Source organism: Haemorhous mexicanus, chromosome 2 (assembly GCF_027477595.1).
Source record: "Haemorhous mexicanus isolate bHaeMex1 chromosome 2, bHaeMex1.pri, whole genome shotgun sequence".
NCBI lineage: Eukaryota > Metazoa > Chordata > Aves > Passeriformes > Fringillidae > Haemorhous > Haemorhous mexicanus.
This window is the reverse complement of record NC_082342.1, coordinates 96,625,491-96,640,489: the sequence shown is the minus strand read 5'-3', so window position 1 is coordinate 96,640,489 and position 14,999 is coordinate 96,625,491. Positions and strand designations below refer to the sequence as shown.

The 14,999-nt window shown below is 38.9% G+C and overlaps 1 protein-coding gene across 8 annotated transcripts in view; it reads left to right on the top strand.

Annotated features, from left to right (window-relative positions):
* The window catches only part of MCF2L (MCF.2 cell line derived transforming sequence like), a 145,076-nt gene that overhangs the window by 72,748 nt on the left and 57,329 nt on the right, over positions 1–14,999 (top strand). For all 8 annotated transcript variants that reach the window (XM_059839656.1, XM_059839668.1, XM_059839659.1 and 5 more), the window contains one exon: positions 6,134–6,217. In XM_059839656.1, the coding sequence (XP_059695639.1) occupies positions 6,134–6,217 (84 nt within the window). The remainder of the gene's footprint in view (positions 1–6,133; positions 6,218–14,999) is intronic.

Sequence of the window (14,999 nt, the reverse complement as noted above, 5' to 3'; positions counted from 1 at the left end):
TACCTCAAAACTTCCTTTTTTAAAGGAAGGATCAGTGTTTAATCTCCCTATCTGAAACCAAACCATCATTCTCATAGTTTTCTAGGTAGTCTTCTGCCAAATCCCCAACTCTGTGATCTCAAAGAGGAAACAGGTGGATATTGTGATTGCAGAAATTACCTGAGTAAAAATGATCAATGAAGCAGAGTTATCTAGTTTCATTTCAGTGAAATAATTTAAACATTACCAAGATTTAGGAAGTATGAGCAGTGCTGCAGAAATATAATTTCTGCATTTTGTGAAGAATCTGTCATGTTTTCTGATGCACTAGACATTTAAAACAAGGTCCAAACAATAAGTGCCTGTGTCTGCTGTGTCTGCGCTTATAATACAGGGACTATTGTTCCGAAGAGTTTAGATTTTCTTTGGCAGTACCACTTCCAAGTCTTGACTTAAATAGATCCTTACTTAACTGTCATAGCAGCAGGCCCCTAAATGGAGAATAATTAGCATTGACTCCATGATTGCAGAAAGCTGATCAATTTCTTTATTGTACTATACTATACTATATTATACTGTTAACAAAAAACCCATTGCCCTTGCAGACAGTCTGATACAGCTTTGACCAGACTGGTCAATCAAATCCAAACACCATCACCAGTGGCCAATTAAGAAATCACCTTTTGGCAAACAAATCTCCATAACACGTTCCACATGTGCACAACAACAGGTGCAGCAAGTGAAGATAAGAATTGTTTCTCATTCTTTTCTCTGGGCTTTTTCACAGCTTCCCAGGAAAATCCTGGGAGACCTATGTGTCTCTCTGTTCAGAGGATATGTGATTACCACACTTAAGACTGAAGATGCATGGGATTCCATCCTAGCCTGTTGGAGCACTGGGTATATAGTAGTGCTGTTCTGTTCATTTTGTGACTATAGGCCAGTCAGTCTTAGAAAATGTACAGATTTTAGCAATGCTGTGGAAGTGGAACTTGTATAAAGCACTGATTCTCTTAAAAGTAAAGGTACCTCAGCTTAAGGATCTGCTTTACATAGCAGGGCTTTTGATAGGAAATAGTATTTTCTAACTAGGAGAGGAAGTGGGAGATAGACCTTAGCCGTAGTCTGTAAAGCTCTTAAAAGTAAATTCTTATGTTACTATATAATTAAAAATGTTTATTGGACACTTAATGCCATATGAAGCTGTTTGGAGAATTAGTCTGTTTTATATTTCTTTGTGTCAGTTACTGGGATGCTGGTAGAAGCAAAGAACTTGCATTTCTGCTTGCATAGGATGTTTTAGCTCACGAGAAACAAACAAGTTGCAAAAGCACTGTTTTGCCCTGGTGATAATTCCCTTCCCAACTACACTTTAACAGACAACTGTGTTTTGCATGAAAATTTCTGAATTTATTCACTCACTTTTTCTGGTCCATCATTTTAACGATGGTGTAGCCAAATGAAATCAAAATGAACTTTTCCTGAAGGTATTTTGAAAAGGTGAGATTTGAAATCTTAGTTAATGAACACTTGCAGAAATTCCTGTCATCAGCCCAGTGTGGCTGTAAATAGCAGGAGGACCTGAGGAGCCTCATCTGCAGCTGTTGTGCCTGAGCATACCAAGCACTGAGCTTGCAGGCATTGTCACTAATCAGCAGTGATTTTTAAAATTCAGTTTTAAAGCTGGAAATCTCACTTGGCATCTTGATCAGCTCATTAGTTTTAGGTGGCTTAGAGTAGAAGAGAGCTTCTGTGCATCAGTTCTGCTGCTCTGGTTCTTCCCTGCTTGGGGGGGCTTCACAAAGGAGCTGACTGTTAGTAGTGGTGGTTGGGGGGTGAAGATGAAGAGGGAGGAATGAGGAAATGAAAGATTTGCCTTGGGGCTGAGAGAGATGAAGGGACTGCTCTGAAAGTCATTATCTTGCATTTATAATTACCAGATGGGAGGGTGGTTTAATGAAGAGATTCTTCAAATGAAGACCCCCTTCATAAAACGGCATTCAACTCTTGGAGTGGAGTTGAATAAGCTGTTCCAGAGGAGAAGCAAAGCAAAACTGGTTAAGGAAAATACAATATTTCTTGAATTTAAGGCATGGATTTCATAGAGAAGCTAGAGATAAGTTTTCATTAAAATTTTGCAGAGGAGGAGGAAAAATTGTCATTTGATTTCGGATGTGCTCCTGGGATCTGTGCTGAAAGGCGTAACTGTGGCCGGATGTTCAGATAGATCAGCTTTCAAGTCAGTAAAAAGTAATGGCCATTGAATTTCCTGCAGAACTACTCAAAGGGTGGTGTAATTCCAGCTGGCTTGCTGGGAATTTTATTAAACTGGTTACAGGAGGGTCACAAGTCATGTTGGGAGACTTCCTTGTGTGTAATGTGGGTGCAGTCAGTTCAGAGTCCACTCAAATGTTGTCTTCAGTGAAAATGGGTTTACTTCAGCATGTCAGACAAACTACAAATGATGATGAGTTTTAGTTTGATCAGAAAAGAAAGAGGAGCTTTTTATCAATAAGGGAAATTCTTGACTGCAGTAACATTGATTGTTTTCTCAGATCCCAAGTTCTTCAGGGCTTGCTGGCACCAGGTAATCCAAGCACAAGTTATCTTTGTGCCCTCGTGCTTAAATCTCTCATCCTGCTTCATCTGAAAGGCAGTCAGGTGCTTCTGATGGGATGGGACCAAGTCTCTCTGAGCCATCATCCTTTATCATTGAGACAGGACTATCAAAGCAAGATTTAAATTGGATTAGAAGATGATACATCTGCAAGATTGTGGTTCACATTTATAGTGAGCAAGGCTTTTTGTAAAAAGAACCATATATTTAACTGATTCCTTTATGTTAGTAAGATGACACTTCTGCCCTCTCTGACACTCATAATTTGAATACTAGATAATGTGAGGATTTTTCTAAAGAACCTCCAGTTGTCAGCTTAAAAAAAATCTTCGCACATTCCCAGCTTTTTTATGTGTTGGGGTTTTAAAAATAGTAATAAAAAAGCAGTACTAACTTTAAAGAACCTTATTTTACTATTTATTATCACCTACAATACCAGATGCACTATCATTCCCAGGGGCTTTCTTTTTAGCTTCTTAAGAGAGCTCCTCAGGAAAGACAGGACAGTCAAGCATGTTTTGATGTGAGCAGCTTTTTTCAGGAATGAATTTTGGGTCCAGTAAAACAGACAGACACTTAGGTCTCTGCATTGAAAATACTGTGTAAAGCGAAAAGGTAGAACAGGGAAAATAACGGGCTGTGTGAATCTTAGTCTAGTCAAGTACAAGTGAAATTTGATCCTATAAAAATTCCTTACAAAACAGTGAGGAGATTTTCAGTAATTCTGTATTTTTGTGTGCACTTAATTAGCTATACAAAAATGGAAATGATCCCTGAAGAATGTAGTAGGTGGCAGGTTCTCTATTTAGAGAATATTTCCAAGAAAATACTTTCCCCAAAGGCCGTGAGAGTAAGGAGTGAGGGCTCTCACAGTCTATTTAGCATGTGTGCCTTTTGTTGCCTTATCCTTTTAAGGAAACAGCATTTTGAAGTAATGATGGACAACCTTGAAGTGCAATCAGATTGAATACCAAACAAACTATGATGAACTCTCTTTTCCAGAGGGATGCTAAAAGTCACAGAAATGGTGCAGAGCAATGAGTCTTTACAATTGCATCTCCTTTGAAGGAAAACATACTGAAGAGGGATTTCTGGCTAAATCTGTGGGTGCTAATACTGGGTTCAAGTGTATCCTGTTAAGCTGCTGGATGTGACCAGTTTGGCAATTCCAAGAGTTGTATTTCCCTGCACTTTTTTTGTGCTGCTATTTTTTATCTTGGTTGTTTCAAATTATTGAAAATCAGCTCTGATCTTAGTGCATACTTGGCTTTTAGAAGTATGTCTTGAAACCAAATCAGCAAGAGCATGATGAGATGGCTTTGGTGGAGGGGAGTGCAGCAGGAAGAGCAGTTTGGTGTCTGTCAGTGGACACACCGTGCTGCTCCTCCAGTTGCAAGCAGGCTCTCACCTTTGAGTTTAAACTGAGTTTAAAACCAGGGGCAGGAAGAGACTGTCTTTTCAGTGAAGCGGTATTTGACCAGTGTTGTGGGACTGATCTGTGCAGGTGGCAAAAGCTGCTCCTCCTATCAGAGGGAACACTGGAGCAATCAAATCTAGTCTTGGGTATTCACCTGGAATAGTGGAATTCATCACAGGGCTACATGGGGAAATAGTGATCCTTATGTAATGATACATAAATAGTTTCTCTTCCTTGGGAATGTCCTGCCTCCAAGAGTGTAATGTGTCATGTATTTACTTACATATGCAAAATTCAACTATTTTACTACATGCCATGCTATGCAGCAATGAAAATTATGTCTGCCTGTGACTTGAGTCAGGATGGCATTTTATAGACTGATGATGTTATTTTCTGATCTCCCACCAAAAAAATTGCATTAATCCAAGAGTTTATATTCAGGTTAATGGGTCCACCTGCAGGTGTTGGTTTGCAAGAATCAGGGCTGTGTAGTTTTTAAAACACTGCTGCAGGAGGGCTCCTTGTATCATAAGGCACAGACACCAAAAAATAAACTCTAAAATCCTTTTTCCTTTGGGGAAGTGGGGTATTCCTCTTCTGGAAATTACTTGGCCATCTGAGATTGGAGTTTTGCAACATCTGTGTTCAGTGTTCTGTTGAGAACTTTGAAATGGTGACATAACTGAAGGTCTGGGTGAAATATGACTTGACCATTAAAGTATCCACTTATGGATTTGACAGCGTGGTATGCAGAGGTCTTCTGATCAGGCAGCAGTTTGCCGGATGCAGGAAAATAGCTCTGATCAGTGTGTGACCTTGAAAGTGGTCATGGGTCTTCCTCTGCCCATCGGGACCACAGAGAACAGAGAAGTTCTGTTTCACAGCATGAGTTCTTCCACAGTTACTGTGGAAGAAGTAACTGAAAGTGGCTTTTCTGCTATTCTCAAATAATTGCAGTTCTCAGAATTTTACATATGTGAGAATTGCTCATAGAAGTGTCTGTCTGTCACGATCTAGCATTTAAAGCCCTCAGTGACAGCAAGTCCTTGAGGACCAGAGCTCTACTTCAGCTTGTACTTCAGTGCAGGTGACACTTATCCTTAGATCAGTTTTAGGTTTTTACTTTCTTTTCCTGTGCACATTCAGAGCTCTGAGTGTCAAAACCTATCTTAATGGCATTCAATTCACATGACATTCATTCTTTCAATGTACATTAAAACCCAAAACTTCAATGTCAGTACAATGTCAGATTAAAAGAAATTTTCGTAGCCAATTAAAGAAAAAGCTATGTTGTCTCTTCTGTACTATTCCATGAGGCTAATACGTGGAATAATTATTTTTAGGAATTGCAAAAGAGCAAAACTTCTTGTTTCTTGTAAAAAATGAGATCTTAGTTTATGAATTAAGCAACTCTGTCATGCAGTCTTTGTCACAATCAGCGAAACTCAGGCTTCTGCTTGACCTCTGGAAACATGCTGTGGGAAATGCCTCTGCTGAAACACTGGGACAGAAAACCGAGGGTTGGGAAAGCAGAATAGTTGTGCACCACAACCATTTTGTCTCAGTCCTTCCACCTCCACTAAGCTGAAGTGGAAGGGCTGAGACAAAAGCTTAAGCATTGCTTTTCAGGGTGGAGGTAGAGTGTGTGTCTGTGTGTGTGTGTCTGTGCCTTCAAGGGGAGGATGTACTTTCAAGCCAGCTCTACCTATCTTATTTAATGCTGGTTTTTTGGGGTATTTGAATCTAGATGACAGGCTAGAGAAATCATAAGTTTCTTGGTTTTGTTTGATTGAGAAGATTTTAATAAAAATTGAATTTAATACATAAAAATCCCACTGTTTAATATAGTTCCTGAGGAATATTAGTTCTACAGTGTTTTGTTCAGAGGCAGTTCTCTACTGCTTCTAAATGTCAGTAAATGTAAATTCCTCTTTTATATGTGTGCTATTCAAAGAAAAGTTTGCCCTTGGCAAGCACGTGAAAGACTCCAGAGATTTTCATGTATTTTTCAGAAGTTAGACAGTTTTCTGAGCTTTTGTGTTGTAGGGATTTTTTTTTAATGTGTGCTGTGAAGTTTTGCATTAAATGACTTTGCAATGCAATTTTTTTTCTCTTCACAGATGAAATCATGCATCAGGATATCATTCCCCTCTATGCTGCAGATATTCAGGACCAATTAAAGAAACAATTTGCTTATCTGTCAGGTAAGACTCTTGTTCCCTCTTATACACGGTTCAGCCTGCTGTCCTTTCACAGTCTCTGAAGACTTTCATATGAGAAATCAATTAGTAACTCAAAATTCAGGCTACTAAGACTTGTTATTTAAGGACTTATTAAAAGATTTTTTTTTTTAAGTATAATAGAAATTTTAAAATTACAGGTAATTTTCCAGTTAACTGGAGATTGCAGCATGGATGCTCTGGTGGTTGCTATGGTCTTGCAGCTCTCAGCTCACTGCCCCAGCTGCCACGGGCTCTGCTGTCATGTTCGGTACTGAAGCCCAAGCTGGCACCTTGGTTATGACCAAGTGGTGGAGAAACACCCTGCTACCATGTTCCCCCACAGCATCAGTGCTGGGCTCAGACAAGTGCAGCATGGGCAGAAGGCAATCAGTTCAGGTATCACTGATTGCCTTCTGCAGAGGAACCTGCTTTTGGGTATAGGGCTGTCTCCAAAAGCAGCACAGCCACTTGCATGCAGCACAGAGAGTCTCTGCCCCTGGGCCACCTGTACCAGCTTGGTGATGGGGCTGTGTGTGTGCCATGCAGTGTTTTGGTGATGGGGCTGTGTGTGTGCCATGCAGTGTTTTGGTGATGGGGCTGTGTGTGTGCCATGCAGTGTTTTGGTGATGGGGCTGTGTGTGTGCCATGCAGTGTTTTGGAATGGGGCTGTGTGTGTGCCATGCAGTGTTTTGGTGATGGGGCTGTGTTTGTGCCATGCAGTGTTTTGGAATGGGGCTGTGTTTGTGCCATGCAGTGTTTTGGTGATGGGGCTGTGTGTGTGCCATGCAGTGTTTTGGAATGGGGCTGTGTGTGTGCCATGCAGTGTTTGGGGATGGGGCTGTGTGTGTGCCATGCAGTGTTTGGAGATGGGGCTGTGTTTGTGCCATGCAGTATTTTGGTGATGGGGCTGTGTTTGTGCCATGCAGTATTTTGGTGATGGGGCTGTGTGTGTGCCATGCAGTGTTTGGAGATGGGGCTGTGTGTGTGCCATGCAGTGTTTTGGAATGGGGCTCTGTGTGTGCCATGCAGTGTTTTGGTGATGGGGGCTGTGTGTGTGCCATGCAGTGTTGGCTGCTGAGCTTGGTCCAGCTCCATGCTGAGCCCGTGGCTGGCTGATAATGGGCAAAGGGAGGTGGTGCCTCTGCTCACTGATCAGGCTGAGTGGAAAAGGTATCTGATAAGCTCCTGAGTTTGTTCTCCTGTCTTCTTCCTGTAAAAGCTCTTGCAGATGTGCAGCTGTGAACTTGCTGGAGTTATGGCCCTGTCCTGCCCTCCCTCCAACACACAAAAAGGGAGTGCATCATTGGCTTTGCAGAGCTGGCCTGCATCCTTCAGCAGAAAGGAAATTTACTTCTTGAGCTACAGCTGGACTCTATGACTGTTCCCTCTAACTCTGAATCCCATCCTGCATTAGTTCTAGAGAAACAGGGGAAAGAAACACTGTAATGCTTTACTTGGCAAGAGCTCAATGAATCCTGTTATACTCATAATTAACTATTAATTATGATTTATTTCTGCTACACAAGCTAAACTGTGGGTCTGCAGTAATGACTGTGTTTTCTGTGGGGTGGTGGTAGCACTTGGAAAATAAGATATTTTTATGAAGCTGGCTGTTCATGCTTCATTTGAGATTATGGTGTTTAAGCTACAATTCTTCTCTGGAAATTTTTTTTTTTTGACTTTCCAAGCTCATTCTTATCCATGGGCAGAAAATGTCTCATAAGGGTGTTATGCAAGAATCAGCCTATCTATGAAACTATAAGTAGGATTTGTATTTTGCCCCTCTGAAGTGAGGGGGAAAACTGGTGACTGTGGTAGATGAGTTGTTGAGTTCACAAATCCACAAGTGTCTTCAGCACTCAAAATAAATCCACCTGGCAATGGAGCTTAGTAAGAGCAGCCATTACTCATTCTATTTTCTTTCATCTATTCACACTCATGTCAATTAGAATTTTGTTTTATTTGCCTCAAAGAATAGGTCAGCTGCATTACTGTGACTAGATTGTTGTATTTCATTATTCTTGGGAAACTTGTGTGCTAGGCATTTTCATTTCACTTTGGAATTTAGTTGGTTTGTTTTGTTTTTTTTTTTATCCTAATGTTCTTCTGCAGGATGTTTGTTGATGACTAATTCTCTGTGCTGTACCAAATTCTTCATTCTGTGAGTGAAGAAACAGAACCAATGTTTTGGTACTTGATTTATGTACAATTTCTTTGTTGTTACAGTTGAGCTTAAGAGAGGCTTTGCTCTAAAGCCACTTAAGACATTCCCAGTGTGTGAATGAGACTTTTTTGCTTATTACTATTGCTTTGAAAATAGAATCTAAATACATGGCATAAAACTCATTAAAATGAAAGTCCATAGATTACTGATGCCTTTGGTAAAATAGCATGTTTGCAGGTATTGCTGAATGTCTTAGATACATTTCTGATTTTAGTTGTTGGCTTTTTAACGGCAGTTCAATGTGTACTTGAGAATTGCTTTAGTTTCTCTATTAGGGTGTGTCAAGGTCTCATGGGACACTTGCTTGAATAGGGAATGAAACCCAGTCTGCTTCTGTCCTAGAGGCTGTATCCCTTCCTGAGCTGCTCTCTGTGTTTTGGTCTACCTCAGGGTCACTTCTCACTTGTGTCCCTCATTGTGCTGGATTGTAGTGGAAATGCTGCAGGAACATCCAAATTGGACTTGAAATGAAACAAAATTAAGTGAAAGCTTCCACTAATGCTTCAGTTTGTCAGTAAAGATATCAAAGTGCAATGAAATCAAGGTGCTCACTACTCCTGCAGACTGGCTCTTGCTCAGCAGTCGTGTTCAGCTTAAATCTAATGGTGTGGCAAGCTGTGGATGAGGCTTATGATAATCATTCACACACAATGTTTATAAACCCTGAAGTTAATATTTTACCTCAGGCACAGTTGTTTACATTTTGCCTTGGAGTTTTTTCTTTCTGTGGAACAAGGTCCTTATCTGGGCTAAAATTGTTACTTTTCTTGTTCCTAGGCTATACCAAATGCTGCATCTACAGAGTTCAGTGTATCACCTCTTTTACCTTTGTTTTCTTCAGTTACTATTAGTACAACCACTTTTTCTTCCACATTTAAAAGGGTCTTCTGCCTTTGTTTTGCTTGTTTGTTTTTTTTTTTTTATCCCATAAAGGACAGTGTAAGATCCATTTAAAAGTATCTGGAAAATGTATTCTTTATGTGTTCCTCAGTCTTTCATTTGTGTTTTATATTTTCTTTCATAAGTACTTTCTCTTCCCCTGATTACTGTGTGACTTTCATAGCCACCCAGCCTTGTGTCTGTCTGCCACCAGTGTGCAGATGTGTTAAAATAAATGTAGATGGAGAAGAGCATACAGACACCTGTGTATGTTGATATGCATCTTATTCAAACTATGTGATGTGCAAATGAGACTCTTGGCCACCATGAGTACTGAGCCAGTTATTTAACTCCCTTTCCTTTGAATGCCTATTTATACATTGAACAACTTCAAAGTGTTTCTATTAAAGGAAATACAAATATGAGTTCATGCTATTTGCATTTTTGTCTATCGATTCCTAGTTGTTTTTGCTGCCATTGAAAAATTTAACATTGGTATTAGTTTTCAAAATCCTTATGCCTTTGATTTATAAATATACACATATATGCTCATACCTTTATCATTGTAAATAGTAAGTATCTCTCTTTGTCTGAGTTTTTTTCTCAGATGTGCTCTTGCTCTCCTCTGTGGGAATGACCTGACCACTCCTCACTGGTCAGACTGTTCCCATTGAAGGAGCTCTGGCTGCTGAGTCTGTAAAGTTACATTTGAGAATTTCTGAGGGGATCCTGTACCACATACATTGCTAAAAATATCAGCCTTACTTTTGTTGCTGATATAACATAGACAGTATCTATGTTGTGTATGGACAGTGGAAGTGGTACTGCTTAGCAGTCCTTGCCTTGCACAGGGGTGAGCTTAACTAATGTTTTTTATTTACTGTGCTAAACCTGCTGTCTGTAGAGATTTTAAAAAATCAAAGCAAAAATGTAGTAAAGAAATAAATAAAGGAAAAATGTGAATCCTTGGCTAAGAGATTTCCAGTTCAAATATGTTCAGATTCAAATTTATGGATTGCAATCCAATTTTTAAGCCAGTATATTTGCTGCTGATCAGCCTGATTAAAACGCAGCTTGTGAAGTTATGCAACTAAAACTTCTCTTTTCAGGGAAAGAACATTTTAATAAATTCCTCTTGAATCTGTTTTTCTTTGCAAAGGATATGCAGTGAAGCTTTTATCCAGTCATTGAAGTCTACATGTAATTTCAAATACTGAATTCTCCAGTTGAGTATATTATGCAAGCAGAAAGGAGAAACTCCTTATCAGAAATTCCGAAGCATAATAGCTGTACCACTACAATAGTAAAAAAAAATCTGAAGTAAGCCCTTCTCTCAGACACATGAGGACTTCACTTTTGACAGGATTTTTTTCAATTTTTAAGCAGCATCTTTTGAACTAAAGTTTTAGATCTGAGCCATCCGGCAAGGCTGATGCTCTTGGATCTTGTGTGCACACGTTGATCAACATAGAAGTAATATTTTTTCTTATAGTCCAGATACTATTTCACTTGCATTATAGAATCAGGCCAGAAGACTCTTTGCTCTGTCATCTAATTATATCCAGCTACTTACTTCCTTTTCGTGGGACTGGTCAGAGTACTTTTGAGAAGACCTTTTTATTTATGCAAACAGGAGCAGACCAGTAAGGAAACATTACAAAATAATCTCTTACTCATCCTTCCTGGAAGTAAGTCTAAGCAATTTCTTTGCTGCTGTCAAACTTTGCTGTCCTTACAAAACCCCAGACAACTAGCATGTCTTCTACAGGGTTGTGGGGAATTACCCTTTTCTCTGTGTTTGTGTGTGCCTGTGAACTTGTGTGTGTGTGGTTTTTAGGAGATGTCCAATACCCCAGTTTTGTAATTTTCTGTTTCAATGCTTTTTAAAATAGAAAAGAATACTAATTATGTCTCATTTGAGATTGTTTTTAGATATCAAGTTACTAATGTGCCTCTTGATTAGAAATTCTGAAAGTGCAATTTCCTTCGGTTAGCACTTCTCTATCACCCAACCTGCTTAATAAAAAAGAAAACAAATGCAGAAGACATAGCAAGTGTGATGGGAAAAGTTAGATGTCACAGAATATAAAGAATAAATGCTAAATCACTGGGATTTAAGGGAAACTTTCCCAGTCCCATCTCACAATAGCACAGCTAGTTTCCCATGGTTATTTTTTCTCCTATTTTCGTCCTCAAGACCACAATGCTCTGGGTACACACAATTTTAGCAATTGGTGATATTGCTGGTTTTTATTGTGTTCAAAAGTTAGAAACACCAGGTGTTATTTTCTAAGCACACTTAAGTAATTTTGCTGCCTAACCTGTGGAGCTAGTACAATTCAATGTTCCTAAAATGTGTGTTTCTCCAAAACACAGGGTTGTCACTGTTGTAAAAAAGACTGTAGACCAACACTTGTAGATTTATTTAGAAGAGCTCCACCTAGCAGGGCTTTGCTAGAATTTTCGAGGTTTATCCACTGAAAATTTCCATTTTATGAAGGCAATTTGTTTTGTTTGACACTTAATCTATTAAAGAATTTTCACATGAATAGGCTGCCAAAGTCATGTATAAGTCAGGTAATAACAAAATTTTTCCATTAGTGAATGCTCACAGAAGTAGGGTGGGAGCAGATCTGCCTAATTTGAAGTGGTGTGGTGTTTTTATTTTATTTAATTGCTGAAATAAGCTTCAGTCCTCTTTACTTCTATGGTGCTTGCATTTGTAGCCTGAAAAGTAACAATCCTCTCAGCTGCAGAGTGTTTCTCACAGCTTCATGTTGTAAGACAAGCATCAAGGAATTCTTGGGCATTGTTTCAGGTAGTATGTCTGCAGACTGATTGCACTCACTTGAGGACTCATGTTCTCTTCTGCTCTTTGCAATAAACAAAAACCAAAAGCTGGCACTCAAGTGGCATTTGTTTAATATTTCATAGAGAAATGATGCCGAATGTATTTCATCGTTTTCATAGAATCACAGAATAGACTGGGTTGGCAGGAACCTTTAAAGATCATCTAGGCTGTCCCTACCCTGCCATGGGTAATGGCATTTTTCCCTAGATCCATTCAATCTGACGTTTTCATAGTCAGAACAGTGCTCATAATTTTTTATGGGGATTTGTTATACTTTCAGAAATTTATGCTTAAAAAAAAAACCAAGGCTAAGATTAGACTAAGAAAGTGGTCATAATGCTTTCAAGTACTTGATTGTCTTAAAAACACATAAAACTATTAAATTCCAGTTGTGTAGTGCATCCCTGTGTAAGACTAGAAATAGGAGAGCAGGCCTGTGTGTGCCTCTGTGGAGAGAACTTGTAGAGCACATCAGTTAAGGGTGTTCAACAGCTGGAACTGGAATTTCAGGACTCTGAGCTAGAGGGGAATGTGAACAAGGTGCTTTTCCAGAGGTTAGGACTGAGGTAGTTAGATGTAGTCACTGTACCAACTGACCTGAATTTATTAAAACATTGCTGTTAAATTACTAGTTTTTGTGTGGTGATTAAAATTGCTGTAACTAATTTGCTGTAACTACTCCTCTGTATGTGTTGAATTACTTGCATGAGTTGTAGCACTCAAATTCATCTGTGTCTTTCTTCGTAATCAGGTGTATAGAATTCTGAGGTGCTGGAAGATTATTATATGAATTAGTTTTAATAAAGTGTCTGAATTTTTTGCCTTAAACCTGTGTTTCAAAAGGGATAAGAGAAGTGAAATTGTTCAGTACTTTTCACTTGAATGCTTTCCCTCTCACTAAAATTAAAATCAACAACAATAAATCCCCTCTTAGCTTCCTAAACTATTTATCTCCTCCCCTTAAGTTCTGTGGATTGATTTATTTCTGGGTGAAGAGAAGGAAACCACATTTTACACAGCTAATTTTATGAACTGTGTAAGAAAGCAGCACCTCTGCTGCTTTTGCAGAGGTGAAGAAAAATGAGGAAGAATGATTCTGAATAAAGGAAAACTGTAATTTCTTGCTGCATCAGGTTCATTAAGAAATAAAGGTCACTTTAAAAAGTGAACTCACTATTTCTAATATTTAATATAAATGCAATTAATTTGTAGGATTTTTACTTTATTTCCCATGCCGTTTTGTAAATATCTCTGACAAATGCTCGTTTTAAAGCAGCACCATGTATTTAATCAGAGAATTCAGAGACCTTCAAGATCATCAAATCCAGCCCATAAAGTTGCAATATAGAGAGCAGCTTCTGTAAGTCAGTGATGTTAAAGCTGAAATTTACAGAATTTCTTATGTTTAGCATTTCAGGTCACTCTGCCCTAAACTCTTTTGAGCAGCAGGGTTCTGATAAGGAAAAGCAGGTGAGGAGCATTTGAAGTTATCTGTGTGCTCAAGTGGCCCAGCAGGGAAACAGCAAAGAAAAATCAGTGAAGAACTGATTCTAAGAGCTCAGGGCAGAGTCATCTCCACCCAAGATAACCACAGATGACTGTACTAGAAACTGAAAATTAATAGGCAGTCACCAGGCAGGATGGCTCTATTTGCCCTTGACAATCAGTGCCGGTCTGGGAACTTCCTGAAAATCCTGCTCCAGACTTCTGCTTTTAGGACATGTCCTGCAAGTCTATTGTTGTTCTTTTGTTTCATATGTCCTATTTATAGAAATAAAGTAGAACAAAAAAACTAACCAATGAAGATACCACAAATAATGCATGATTGTTCCTAAAAATAGTTTCTCTAGAGAGAGCAGAACACTTCATGAGCAACAGAAATAATCATTATCATGCTTTTAACAACAGAGGAAAATGCTTTAGTCGTGAGAGCTTGAACAAAAACCAGTAGAGTCAAAATTGGTCTTAACTTACATTTGTGTTGTGAATATTTGTATAGTTAAAATTAGCTCCCTTGACTCAGTGTTGCCATGTTTGGATGTGTCATAAAGGTCATATTTGCAAACTTGTGATATTTGCATAACAGTTGCATTTTGTTGTTGTTTAAATACATCCAAAGCACGTTATTTTTTTCATGTATTTTGATTCCAAGGGCTTCACAGTGACAGCACTGTGCCATCTGTAAGCTGGTCAATGGAAATCAGATTCACCACAAATTAACATAAAGATACTATTTCAGTTCTTCTAATTAAATGTGGTTTGGAGGGAAGTTGTGATTTCTTTTATCAAATGAATCTGAGGTCAAATATTTCTCTTCTTTTTCCTGTGAGGTTAGATGCAAAGGGAGTGGAAGTGGGTAATAATCTTCAGAAGTCACTGTTGTTCTCATAATTGGTGCTCTTAATACAGTTTAATGCTGGTTCCTGCACAGTTACTGGATTTCAAGCCTGGAAAAAAAAAACCTTGTTATTTTATAACAGCAGTTTTTTGTTGTTTTTCTTCTCCTGTTGAACTATTAATCAAAGATAACTTCCCAGGAGTGTATTCCTGCCACCCCAGAACAGTTAACTTCATGCAGTTGCTAGGGCTCATCAAGCCTCTTGTCCTACCTGTCTTATGAATATATACTAGCTAAAGACATGAAACACTAATAATGCTTTTAAAAAGAAATTACTACATTTTGTATATGGGAATGTGTGTGACGTGCATGAGGAAGCATTGTGTATGTGAATTGTACCTAGTGGTGCAAATGCCAGGAGAGATACACGTAACGGTATCCAGCTCATCAGCAGCTCTACTGCAGTGTAGGT